At 42.9% G+C, this 13,535-nt stretch overlaps 1 protein-coding gene across 1 annotated transcript in view; it reads left to right on the top strand.

Moving 5' to 3' along the window:
- The window catches only part of Tgfbr3 (transforming growth factor, beta receptor III), a 72,477-nt gene that overhangs the window by 35,362 nt on the left and 23,580 nt on the right, over positions 1–13,535 (top strand). The window contains exons 7-12 of the mRNA XM_013018232.1: positions 1,245–1,576; positions 1,926–2,078; positions 4,413–4,553; positions 4,712–4,870; positions 8,821–9,120; positions 11,898–12,015. Coding sequence (XP_012873686.1) covers positions 1,245–1,576; positions 1,926–2,078; positions 4,413–4,553; positions 4,712–4,870; positions 8,821–9,120; positions 11,898–12,015 — 1,203 coding nt within the window. The remainder of the gene's footprint in view (positions 1–1,244; positions 1,577–1,925; positions 2,079–4,412; positions 4,554–4,711; positions 4,871–8,820; positions 9,121–11,897; positions 12,016–13,535) is intronic.

Below are 13,535 nucleotides of genomic sequence, written 5' to 3'. Positions count from 1 at the left end.
TTAACAGTCAAAAAAAATAGTTGAAAAGTAACAAAAGTACCAGTATTACAGCTGTGGGAGTAGTTCAGTGGTAGAGCACTTGCCTAGTATGTTAGAGGTTCTGAATTCACATCCTGATACTGCAGTACACAAATCAGTTAATAAAAATGAAAATACAAGTACTTTTTTAAGAAATTTTTTGGGGAGGGAGGGGGGAAGGAGAAGGATTGGGATGGGGGGAGGGGGGAGGCTGGGAAGGGATGGGAAGGGTAAACAAAGGAGGAGGCTGCAATGCTTGGTAAGAAATGTACGCATTATCCTGCCCATGCAATTGTAACCCCTCTGTACAGTATGTTCACAAATAAAATAAAATTAAAAAAAAAAAAAAAGAACTGTTCGGAAAGGTAAAAAAAAAAAAAAAAAAGAAATTTTTTGAGAAACTATTCTAAGTCCAAAGGGAAGTATGTGTGTGTGTGTGTGTGTATGAGAAAGAGAGAGAGAGAAAGAGAGTGTATGTTTGTGTGTGTGTGTGTGTGTGTGTGCACGCACGCGTGTGTGTGTGCATACTGGTGTTTGGAATCAAGGCGGCCTGGCCATTGGCCTGGGCCTGTCTTGGCTTGTTCACTCAAGGCTGGCACTCCAGCACTTGAGCTACAACTTCACTTCTGGCTTTTTATTTTTATTTGTGATGGTTAATTGGAGAAAAGAGTCTCATAGATAGACGTTTCTTTCCTGGGCTGGCTTCAAACCGAGATCCTTAGATCTCAGCCTCCTGAGTAGCTAAGATTACAGGCGTGAGCCATTGGTACCCAGCTCCAAGGGAATTTAAAAAAAAAACCATCTGCCACCATAGTTCTCCACCTTGGCTGTAGACCATAATCTCTCAGGGAGCTTAAAACATATTCATGACCTATCCCACGCTACAGAGTTAGCTCAAGGTGTAGCCAGGGTCTAGGGATTTTGTTTTTCAAGCTACAAAGATGATTTTAATGTGTAGCCAAGGTTAAGGATCACTGATAGAATCTAACCCCATTCATTTAAACAAGTGGGAAACTGAGGCACAAGAGTAGCAAGTCACTTGTCCAAAACCACTCAGCTCATTAGAACACCAGGACTAGGCTTCCAGACTCCTTAGTCACTTGTTGAATATATGCTTACCCCTAACCATTCTAGGCTAATTCTTCCTTTTCTTCATCTACTGATGACTATGGTCTGGTTACCCCCTCTCCCCCACTAATGAATTTTGCTACCTTCTCTTGCCACAGAGGAGATGAGAGATGAGGAAGTCCATACCATCCCTCCCGAGCTACGCATCCTGCTGGACCCTGGCAGCCTGCCTGCTATGGAGAACCCACCCTTCCGGGGAGGAGGACGAATTGGAGGTCTCCCCTTTCCTTTTCCTGATCTCTCCCAGAGAGACCGGAAGGAAGGAGGAGAAGATAGAATCCTCCGGCCCAAGGACTCTGTCGTCCCCAGCATTCAACTGTATCCTGGTCCCAGAGAACCGGAAGAGGTGCAAGGGAGCGTGGAAGTTGCCCTGTCGGTCAAATGTGACCGTGAAAAGATGGTCGTGGCTATAGAGAAAGATTCCTTTCAGGTCAGTGCAGAACCCCAGTCTGGGTTCATTATTTCCCTAGCTTAGAAACTCTGGGGAAATGGATGGGGCCCATTTCCCTGGGCTGTGAGTCTCACCTGGTTCCTGTTGTGCTCCGTGGGTGGGTAGGTAGGGGAGGGGGATTCCAGATCCTTGTGTGTCAGTATTTTGCTATTGAATTTCCAAGGCCGACCACTACAATGGTTGGGCTGCTGACCAGTGGTCAGTTGGGAGGAGGTGGCTGGGGGAGGGGTATGAAGCAGACTTCTAGCCACCTTTTGCTTGCAAGGTCAGTTAACAAGTGTTGACTCCCATGATCCCTCACTCTGTCTATGTGATTGTTGTTTCTCAGGCTAATGGCTACTCGGGAATGGAGCTCACCCTGCTGGATCCTGCTTGTAAGGCCAAGATGAATGACACACACTTCATTTTGGAGGCTCCTCTCAATGGCTGTGGCATGAGGCAGCATCGGGCGACACCTGACGGTGCCGTGTACTATAACTCTGTGAGTGCTCTGCAGAAACATGCGCGGCCCTTCGGAATGTTGCTAGACATTGCTTAGAAGTAGTCATTTCTATGGAAAGGAGGAGGGGCCTGAATAAAGCCAGGTGACCATTCTCAGCACAACAGCATGTACCTTGATGTTTAGTCTTTTATTTGATTTCTTGGGTGAGGTTCTACGAGTCAGAAGATGCTGTGATGTGTCAGGGATTGCTATGATGGCTTTCCCTTCCTTCTTGTCTCTTCTGATAGCAAGTTCACCAGTGAAGTGATTGACTTCTCTTCTTCCGTGGCCAAGCTTCAAAATCAAATGGCCTGGTCCTTATGGGACCAGAACCCTAAATCTCTAACCAGAAATGTGGCCTCTCTGGACTCATTTGAGTCTTGCTTAGAAGTGAGAAGCTTTTCCCATGGGAGTAAAGATCCAAAAGAGAAATTATTTAAAATCTGAACAGAATCTAACAAAAATTACTAATTCTCTCTCCCCTTCTGAAATTGGAGAAAATCTATTTTTGAAGTTACCTGGAGGAAGATTCTAGACATTTCTCCCCAATGATAATACTACAATAGCTAACCATCACTTTCTAGGAATCATGTTTGTGAATTTATCTAAATCTATTCACGAGACAAGGCGGTGAATATTAAAAAAAGTTTGAAACATGGTATCTCACAGGAACTTTTGAAGGGCCAGTTTGACCATTGGATTGGACTTTTGATGGTGGAAATAACTCTCAGAGGTCATATGTCTACCTTGGAAATGGTTTTGTGTGTGTGTGTGTGTGTGTGTGTGTGTGTGCGCGCGCTCTCACACGCATGTGCCCACGTGGAACATACTTAGCACCAGCTCCATCATTACAATGGGCTGGGGTGACGGGGACTCCTGGTTCATTCCATTGCCCACCCACTGATGCTCTTAACTCAGTCCAGAGAAGAGGCTGGTAATGAGGTTCTCTGGTTGGGGGAGGAGTGGCTCTCCAGTGGGCTCAAGTTTATTGTTCCCCAGAGAACCTCACAAAGTTGGGCCTGGAAAGAACTCCAAGATGATCTCATTCAATTTCCTCATTTCATACATGAGGAAATTGAGCTCTGGAGCATTACAAGACTTCCTTATATTTGAGGGACTTGTTAATGGTAGAGCTAAGCTTAAATCTAGCTTCTTCATCTCTCGTCCGTTAATCTTTCTCCAATAACTAGGCTGGTCTGTCTAAAATCCTTTTGTTCTTCAAGTAACTCATTTATTAACCTTTGACTTCCTGGCAGTTGAAACACTATTATTCCCCCAGTTAGTCAGCATTAATTACTTCAGGAGAGAACTGGATATATCTAAAGTCCCTTCTCTTTCTTCTTTTATTATTTTCTTTCATAGTGATATCCAGAATAAACAATATCCTAAGTACTTACTTCAATTGAATATTTTTGTAGGCTTCATTCTCTTTCTATCTGTTCTCTATAGTGAATATTTTAACTCTATATTTTTGTTTTACATCATGTTCTGAGTTTAAGCATATGAAATGGAAAGAGAATAGGGTCTTATTTGGAGTCATATGCTGGGGTGTATCTTTTCATTTTATTTAGAACTAACTCAGAAACAGTGATTTCCGCTAATGTTAAGGTAAATTGTCTTGGAATAGAGCATACACTTTTCTGTATCCATACGGCATGTGGAAAGATTCTGAAAGAGAAATGAACAGAGGAATGTAAGAGAAAAGATCAGGAAAAGATTGGTTCTTCTGGAAACATCAGCTCCTGTCCTTCTAACTCAAAGAAGACTTTCTACAAATCGTCAGTGGTACAAATAATAAAAGTACCTTCAGTTGGGCACTGGTTGGCTTACTCAGGAGACTCAGATCTGAAGACGGTGGTTTGAAGCCAGCCTAGGCAGGAATGTCTCTGTGAGAATCTTACTTCCAATTAATGACCAAAACAATTGGAAGTGCGGAGCTGTAGGAAAGTATCAGCTTTGAGCAAAAAAGCTAAGGTACAGCACCCAAGCTGAGTTTAAGCCACAGTCTAGCACCATAAAACAACAACAACAAGCTACCTTCAAATAGCCAGTCCATAGTATTTCTTAGATTTTTGTTTTAGTACAAAGATTTTCAAGGAAAACTCTATCTCACATTAGATGAGTCAGTCCATTGACTCTCTAGTCACCTCTGTTTCAGTGTCTAGTGGTTTCTACTGCTGGAAATAATTTATGATTATAGAACATAAAGTTACGATTATACAATATCATATTTTGATTTATATCTGAATTGTTCCATGGGTGTCCACGTGAGGTAGAACCAAATAATTGTGTTGGGGAATTGTTCATGATGGTTCTACTTTCTTCATGTTTTAGGTTGTGATACAGGTTCCAGTCCCTGGAGATAGTAGTGGCTGGCCAGATGGTTATGAGGATTTAGAGTCTGGCGATAATGGATTTCCAGCAGATATGGATGAAGGGGAGGCTCCTGTCTTCAGCAGACCTGAAGTTTGGATGGTATGTGTTTGGTTTCAGTAGGTAGTTTGTGGAAAGGGTTGTTGACCATTGGTTGGTTTCCATCAGGTACAGTGAAAAGATAAAATCATATGCTAACAGCAGGGCCTTCGCTCTTCATGTGTCTGTGATTTATCTTTGTTTGGGGAATTTTTTCCCAGGTTAATTGCAGCTTGGGGCAACAGGGAAATCCCAGTAGCTTCCAGGACCAGCCCAATGAAAACATCACATTCAACATGGAGTTGTACAACACAGACCTGTTTCTGGTGCCCGCCCAGGGAGTCTTCTCTGTGGCAGAGAATGGACACATTTATGTGGAGGTAAGAGCTGAACATTATTGGTGGGCTATCAGCTTAGTGCTGAGTTAACAGTTCTTGGGACATTAGCTAGGGAGCCCTGTGCAGGCCACTTCTGGGGCCCTATCTGCTTTGGCTGAGGGCTAGGCTCAGAAAAACCTTCCAGGTTGCTTTTTGACCAAAGCAGGAAATATCAAGATTTCAATTATAACAGTAAATGGAAAGAATATTTTGTAGAGGAATGTTAAAAAGGCTGAAGGCTGAGGCTAAAGTCTGAGGATCTGTGTTCAAAGCCAGCCCAGTCATGAAAGTCTGGGATATTCTTATCTCCAATTAACCACCAAAAAAAAGCCAGAAATAAAGCTGTAGCTCAAGTGGTAGAGTGCTAGCAAAAAAAAAACAAAAACTCAAGGAAAGTGCCCAGGCCCTGAGGTTCAGCCCTGGAACCAGCACACACACAAAAAGGTGGAGTGTGAATTTTACTAGTTAAGGCCTATACATCTACCTGCCTTAGCATTTGGGGAGCAGCAGTTCAGTAGTTGTAATGGTAACCAAGGAGCATTCCAAACTACCTTACATATTATCGTTTAAATCGCATTCATTTCTAAGTGAAAATTGTTTTCCTATGTCATTATTTAAATATCTGTATAAATGTATTAAAATGATTCCCTATATTGAACATTCATAATCATAAATAGCAAAAATCCAGGATGACTATAAAATCTTAGATAGTAAGCAGCTTATGTGAATTGCGGGGGACAGTGTGCCAAATACAGTCATAAGCAATTCACACTTTGGAACAATCCCCCTAATTAATTCACACTTTGGAACAATCTTATGAGACGGGACCAATAGTAGCTCCATCTTATGGAAGCACATGGATGAAAATAGAGGTACAGATGCAGCGAAGGTCACAGGGCTACTACAGAATAGAGTTCTTCCGCAGCCCATGGGGTTCTCTACTGGCTACAGTTGGCATTTAGCCCCAAAGTGACATTTGAAAAGGGAGCAAAACATCCTCCCAGTGCAAGCTTCACGGATTGAGTTCTAAAGACCACAGCTCTCTTGATGGGACGAGGCTGTCTACTTCTCATTGTTCCCTGGTACAACCTGCAGTATTTCAACTGAGCCTATTGTCTTCTGGTTTCAGGGCAAGTTCTCATTTCTTGAGCTGGTTTGAATTTTAATCTGAAAACTGATAATTCTGTTTCACTCTGTGTGTGTGTGTGTGTGTGTGTGTGTGTGTGTGTGTGTGTGTATGTGCGCACGCTCAAGCTCCAAACTGGGACATCTCCATGTGTCAAAAGTAACTTCTAGACACATATTTCTGTTATGGAAAGGCACAAAGCACTGGCTTTGGGACAGAGCCCATCAACTCTCATGGCCATGTTCTCATTCTGCTTCTCCTCTTCTCTGAGTGCTTCTTTTTCTCTGGGTATACTTTTCTTTCTCTGCTGGGGAAAGCATGCTGCTTTCTACCTGCTATTTCTAAGCATAGATCTTTCCTAATTCAACATGGCTCTTTTCCTCTGGCTTCCTGGCTTCCCAGTCCATATGTGCAGTTGGTCAGTGGCTTCCTTCATGCTATGGATTTTAGGGATTTTACTTTCTTGTAGTCGGTTCTTTTCCAAATGTGTGTCTGGATTTGCTAACGTATGCTTTGCTGACTTAAGCTAATTGGTGACTAATCTTACTTGTGTATTTTACCCAGGATCGTTTGGATTCCCCTGTCCCTGCAGTATTGGCTTACTTGAAATGCATGGTTGGTAGGCTCTTCCCAGCCCCCGGCTTTTTTTTTATCCTTATGATCTTCTCCAAATTCAACTAAGAAATCTGCGCCAAATCTTTCTAGCATTGAGGAGAGTTGGGAGATGGACAAACTTTTATAAACTTTTATTTCGAAATTGATTTGGAGCTGGGAATGTAGCTCAGTAGCAGAGCATTTGCCTAGCTTGCCTAACATGTGCAAGGTCCTGAACACAATCCCCAGTATCTCAAAATAAAAAGAACGAAGAAAGAAAGTCGTCAAGTTGATTTAAAATACCTAAAATACGAAAGAAAATCTGGAAGCATTCTACTATAGAGGATAGTAACCAGCCATACTTTGTCTTGGATTCTGAGTTTGGATTCCTAGGAAAATGTTTACTTAGTCTAAGTAAAGCTTAATAAATCATCAACTTAACCTATAACCCCAGGATTTTTAATTATTTATGTTTTTTGTGTGCCAGTAACTGTTGCTTGAACTCAGCGCTTGGGTGCGATCCTTTAGCTTTTTCACTCAAGGCTGATGTTCTTACTACTCAAGCCACAGATCCACTTAGGGCTTTTTGCTGGCTAATTAGAGATAAGGGTTTCATATGCCTTCCCGCCTGAGCTGGTTTTGATTACAGGCATGAGCCATAAGCCCTGGGCTGTAACCCTAGGGATTTAAATCTATAATCATACAAATGTATGGCATGTACCAGTTAATTCACTAATGTTCCCAGTAACTGCACCTAGGAAGCATGCCTTAGTGTTTCATTCGGCTCAGGGTGCGTGTGAGCAACAGAGCATGTGACCTCCTTGGATTTGTCTCACTCAAAGGTGTATAAACCCTCTACAATTCACTTCCAATTCATGGATAATACTTTCCTTTCCCAAGAAAACCTTTTGAGACACTCTAGACATTCTGCCATTATAAATATGTAATATATAAATATATTAAATATATAACATCATATTTATATATATGTGTGTGTTTTTTTAATTTGAGAGTAGAAAAGATTTGTCACACGTTTCTGACTTAAAGGTTCTGAGTTCATGTTAAAGGACATTTTTTGTTTCTAAGTAGGGTTGGACTCAGGTCCTTACTCTTGCTGAGCCAAGTGTTCTAGCACTTGAGCCACACCAGTACTGAGTCTTATGCTAATTATGTCCAGGCTGGCCTCAAACCACTATCCTCCTACCTTTGCCTCTTGAGTAACTGGGATTACAGGGTTGGAGCATCATACCCACCCCTTCTAGGGCACTTTTTATGAGCAGAAAATAGTGAACAGATAATGAGGTGTAAATACTTACAGAATGTAACCACCAGGTGACAATATCATAATCATCTTCATGAGCATCCTTCTGCATCTTCTGTGTGGAGCGTCCCACAGTAGTTAGCCCTCTAGGGACCTTTCCCCATAGTGTGCTATGCACTCAGCTCCAGGCAGTAGCCGGGATTTCCCCTGGCGTCTCAGAATGGAAAGTCTGTTTATATTTCCACTCACAAGGGTTCTTGGTGCTATTGGCCTATGGGCAAAGGACTATCCTAAAGTGTTTTAAGTTTATTTTGATCGTAAGTTTAGTGAAGGGATGAGACATAGAAGGGGGTGGTGGCGGGGCTGTAGCTCCACGCTGATCCACAGGTCACAAAATGGGAAAGCCAGGCTGTTCCAGGGACTTTAGCTGAGTTCAGAATAGTTGAGGGTCGAATTCTGTTTATACTTAGCCAATCACTGTTTCCTATATCTAAAGAAAAGAATCTTAATAAGATTTGGACATGGCCATACAGATGTTTTGTAGGAGAGAAGTGTAAATAGATTGGAAACATTTTGAAGTACTTGGCCTTTAATACAGTATTAATGGCATTTAGGGTCTTTGCCTGGGAGTGTTTTATTTATTTTGGAAAAGTCATTTAGGTGCGTGGTGTGCTTTTATTTTTTTATCTCTTAGGGGACTTAGGGGAGGTTGAAGAGACTTGTTCATCTGGCATTTGAAACTTCCAGGCTGGCAGTTGAAGTGAATAGTTCACTGTTTCCATCCATTTCAAGTTCAAAGTTCATTGAGCAGAGGCACCTGTGTAGGCTGAAGAAAGGCTAGAAATGTTAGGAAAATAGGGCGCTGTCACATCCAAAGGGCTATGTGCTTTGTCCTACATATCTTGTCCCCAGGCCCCAAATCAGAATAGGATGCTAAGTCATTTCTGAATGGACCTTTCTGTTCTTCCCTAGGTGTCCGTCACTAAAGCTGACCAAGAACTGGGATTTGCCATCCAAACTTGCTTTATCTCTCCATATTCCAACCCCGATAGGATGTCTGATTATACTATCATTGAGAACATCTGTCCTAAAGATGAATCGGTGAAATTCTATAGTCCCAAAAGAGTGCACTTTCCCATCCCACAAGCCCAAATGGATAAGAAGCGGTTCAGCTTTGTCTTCAAGCCCATGTTCAACACATCACTGCTCTTCCTGCAGTGCGAGCTGACTCTGTGTACCAGGAAGCCCAAGGGATCCCAGAAGTTGCCTAAGGTTAGTGAGCACCTAATCCATTTGGACTCTCTTGACATTTTGGGGGAAGACGATGATCTAAAGGGGAAATTTAGTCCTCTCGGTGACTGGAGTTTTGGGGTTTGGGAACTGCCTAATTGAAGGACTAAAACCAAGGTGAGCTGGGAATTGTGAGCTCTCTAGAGTCTTCGAGAATAAATCCTGACAGTATGATCTTTCATTTATTTATTTTTCTGTCCACGTGTGCTACTTAAATAGTGCTTTACAACAGATAAATCAGGACCGTTTTCCATTGAGGGAGCAGCCTGGCTCTATCCCTGCCAGTCAGATAGTCTGCAGTGCCAGAATTACAGCAAGCCCAAAGGACAAACTCAGGATGAGGATTAATTTTTCCAGGCCCCCTCTGAGACTTGGATTGCCCATTGTTTTTTGACCTCCTCTGTGTGAATGATAAGGTTGATGTGTCTCCAGAGGATTTCAGAGGGGCCGCTGACAAATATTTTACTTTTTCTCAGTTTCATATCAGCTCATCGTGTTTGTCTCGTGTTTCTCTCCCCATCTCCAACCGGTACATTTGGTTGTCATAACAGAAATCAGAACCCTTTGACCTGGTTGGGATGGCTGCTGCGGGCTCTCTGGAGGGTCAGTTCTGATCCTTCCATCATGATTCGGCCTTGTATGTGAAAGGGAGCTTCTGCCGTCACTTTGTTTCCATGACTCGCTGGAATGATATACAATTTCCTGTGTGCATGTATGCCATCTGTAGCAAGCACCATGTAAACTGACTTTTCAGTACTTTGGTTAGCCATGTATCAATGTCTCAAAAGCAAAGAATCAACCTATAGGGTTAATAACGTATATGACACCCCCTTATTTCATAGAAGAAAAAACTGTCACTATCAAATAGATTACCGTTGATCTGCAACCCTTCCCCAAGGTTATTCCCCCAGACATCCATTTCTTTAGTCCACATATGAAAAATATCCATTTATTTTGTTTATAGGAAATACTTCCAAGTTTCTAGTGACTTCTGAGTGCTTCTGTGATGATAGAAAGAACCTAGGAGTTTCTGAAGGAGAGGTCCTGAAGAGCCACACTGCCCTTTGAGGATAAAACAGGCCCAGAGTTAAACTGAACAGAGTTAAATGTCTAGCTCAGTGTCACCCACTAAGATAGAGACACTTTCATTGATTCGAACTTAAAAAAAGAACTAATAGACAGTAAGAGTAAAATAAAGTAGGAAAGGAAAATGCAAACCCTTTCAATAATTGTGTCTCTCTTTCTGAAAATTGATGAGATCGTAGTCTTCTTTTTCGTTTTTGTTTTGTTTTTCCTTTTGGTCCTGGAGATCAAGCCTGGAGCCTTGTGCATGCTCTAGAAGATACTCTACTGTTGAACTACAGCCCCAGCACTTGCTTTGGGGGACAGCATCTCAACTTGGGTGGCTTTGAACTGGCTGTCTAGCTTGGCCTGCTCTTAAACTCTTCATCTGTGCTCACTTCAACAGCACATATTCTAAAACTGGAATGATACAGAGAGGATTAGCATAGTCTCCCAGCAAGGAGGACAGGCAAATTCATGAAGCATTCTGTATTTTTAAACCACATCCCATCACGACTGAATTTGATCCCTAAACTGAATGCCCTCTTATTAACCCTGAACCCAGATGCGTAAATCGCAGCAAAAGATCACAGAATTCATGAACAATCAAAACACTATGCCACTCTCAAACTCTTGTTCCTCTGCTCTGGCTTTTACCTCCTGAGTGCTGGGATTACTGGTGTGCACAACCGTGCCTGGCTTACAGTTGTCTTCTAATATGTGTGTGGGTTTGTATGTGCCCAGAGAAGCCTTGATAATAATAAATCCTCACATCTTACTCCTCTGTGATTGGGAGAGCTGAAACAGTTAGCTTTTGGAGAATGCCTTGTTGTAAACATTTCAAATGATTGGTTAATTTTAGTGTTACTTACTGATGAGCTTAGACAAGTAAAGAAAATTATTGAGATCATAGCCAAAAGGCTGAGAAGCAATTATGAAATTTATTTTAAAGGAAAAGCACTGAAGTATGATCATACATTTTTGTTCAGATATAGTGAACTCCAGGTATAAATTTGAGAACTTAAATAGCTAGAAGGGCCTGATTTTAAGGATCCTAGGACCTGCATTTTGAAACATTAAACAGCTGAGCTGAGTAGGAGTATTACTCAGAAGCAAAGCACACACTAAGTGCTTGGCATGCTAGAGTTAAATCAACACAGGGAAAGAAAAGAAGACCTTAGTTAATTTTTTGCAGAGCATTACAAATTAAAAATAAATAAAAATAAATCAAACAAACTTGACAACATGATTATCTTTCTGGAGAGCAAACATAACATCTGTCACCCTCATAACTCAATACATGAAGTTTACCATAATCACAACATTTGTCATACATGTTACCATGAACCATTTCTATGAGGCCAGCCTGGTGAAGGGCCAGCATTACTCGTATCATGTCTCTACTTTTCAAACTAATTCTAAAACTTCTGGTTGTTTTGTGGCAAACGGGGACAGGGAGGATACGATTTATATGCTGTCCAGTAGATTTTGCATCTTTCAGTACAGCTGAAAATACACTGGGCCTGCCACTATATCTCCCTGATAATTTAGGGTTCTTTGAGAAGCATACAAATCTCCTGTTTTCCTGTGGCAAGCAGCTGTGAGCTGTCTCATAAGGGGCCGTAGGACAATTGTTGGGACTGGGCTGGGGGAGGCACTTTTGCATGACCCCTAACTGCCTTGATCTGCCTCTACAGTGCGTGCCTCCCGATGAAGCTTGCACCTCACTGGATGCCGCCATGATCTGGGCCATGATGCAGAATAAGAAGACGTTCACCAGGCCCCTGGCGGTGATCCACCAAGCGGAATATAAAGGTTTGTTTGGCCAACAGATGCTTGTAAGAAAATCTAATGCTGTAGATCAAATCTGATTTTAGTAAAACAAAACAAAAGTCTGTTAGTAGCTTTAGAAGAGGCTCCTTTGCCCAAGGAGTCTTTTCTTCAGTTAGTCCTTCTAGGGCCACTGTGGCTGAGGTAGCAGTGACACGTTTGCAAATCATTTCTTCTTTAAAAACATTAGAGCTGGGTGTCAGTGGCTCACGTCTATAATCCTAGCTACTCAGAAGGCTGAGATCTGAGGAGTGCAGTTCAAAGCCTGTCAGGGAAGAAAAGTCCCATGAGACTCTTATCTCCAATTGACCACTGAAAAACTAGAAGTGGTGCTGTAGCTCAAGTGGTAGAGCACTAGCCTTGAGCACAGAGGCTCAGACAGTGCTGAGGCCCTGAGTTCAAGCCCTACAACTGACAAAAAAAAAAAAAGATTGCAATCAAGTCCCAGTGTATGGGGATATGTGCAGCCTGCCGCCCATCTTTTTATGATCTGCTGCTAATGGTCTTGCTGGCTACCAGCTGTTACTAACACTTCTTCTAAACCTCAGAAGCCTTTGAGAAGGGGTCATGTTCTGGGAGCATTGTCATCTTAGATGTTCAGGCAGAGAGAAGGTGGAGAGCCACTGTCCACATGCTTCTCATAATTCAGCTTTCAGAAGTCTACCCAGTCTTCTTTATTGCTGGAAGCCAAGGGTGCCTCTTCCTGCACGGGAAGGAGCCTTCAACAAATGGCCATTTTCTGGGACAAATGAAAGGGGCGCCCAACCCTGAGAGGTGTGGTATTGGCATGGGGTGTGTGGGTCCCCAAGCCTCCACAGTTGAGATATCTCGGGAGTGGAGCCCTAGGCTGCCTCACCACCGTAAAGGACAGAGAAGACCCCAGGTAGCAAGGGTCTTGACTAAGGATGGAGGGGAGCCTGGCTCCAGCTGCTGGGTCTTACTCTTAGCAGGGAGACCTGCTGGCCAGTGCAGACACCAGAGCTCAGAGTCCGGTGATCTGAGAATTGCTAGAAAGGGAGTTGGCAGAACAGAGGCAGGTGGGTGCTGGCCATTGTCTCATTGGTAGTGTGACCTTTATGAAGACAGCTGGGACCTTCCAATCATCCTGTCTGCTGTTGGCAGCTGTCCTGTCCCCTCCCTAGGGAACACTGCATGCTCACATCGGAAAGGCAGGAGTGGTGGGAAGGGCACTGGCTTCGAACTGGTTCACACAGCACCGCTGTTGGCTTTCTTGGGCCACCTGCTCCTCTTTGGGCTTTATTTATGTTCTTCATCTGGAAAGGGAGCCCGGAAGCCCTTTTTCAAAAGCAATACACAGCCCTATTACTGAAGGAAGCAAAAGAATTGTTAGTCCACTTGCCAACCAGCCTAAACTTGAAACGTGTGGGTTATGAAACCAGAGTTTCGGATCCTAACACCCAAATTCCACGAATTCTGCTCATCAGGTTTGGCCACTCTGAGTCCACCACCCCAAATAAAGAGATAAGTTATGGTAAAGGGCAGAA

This window comes from Dipodomys ordii, unplaced genomic scaffold (assembly GCF_000151885.1).
Source record: "Dipodomys ordii isolate 6190 unplaced genomic scaffold, Dord_2.0 Scaffold39, whole genome shotgun sequence".
Lineage (NCBI taxonomy): Eukaryota > Metazoa > Chordata > Mammalia > Rodentia > Heteromyidae > Dipodomys > Dipodomys ordii.
This window is presented reverse-complemented; position numbering and strand designations above follow the sequence as displayed.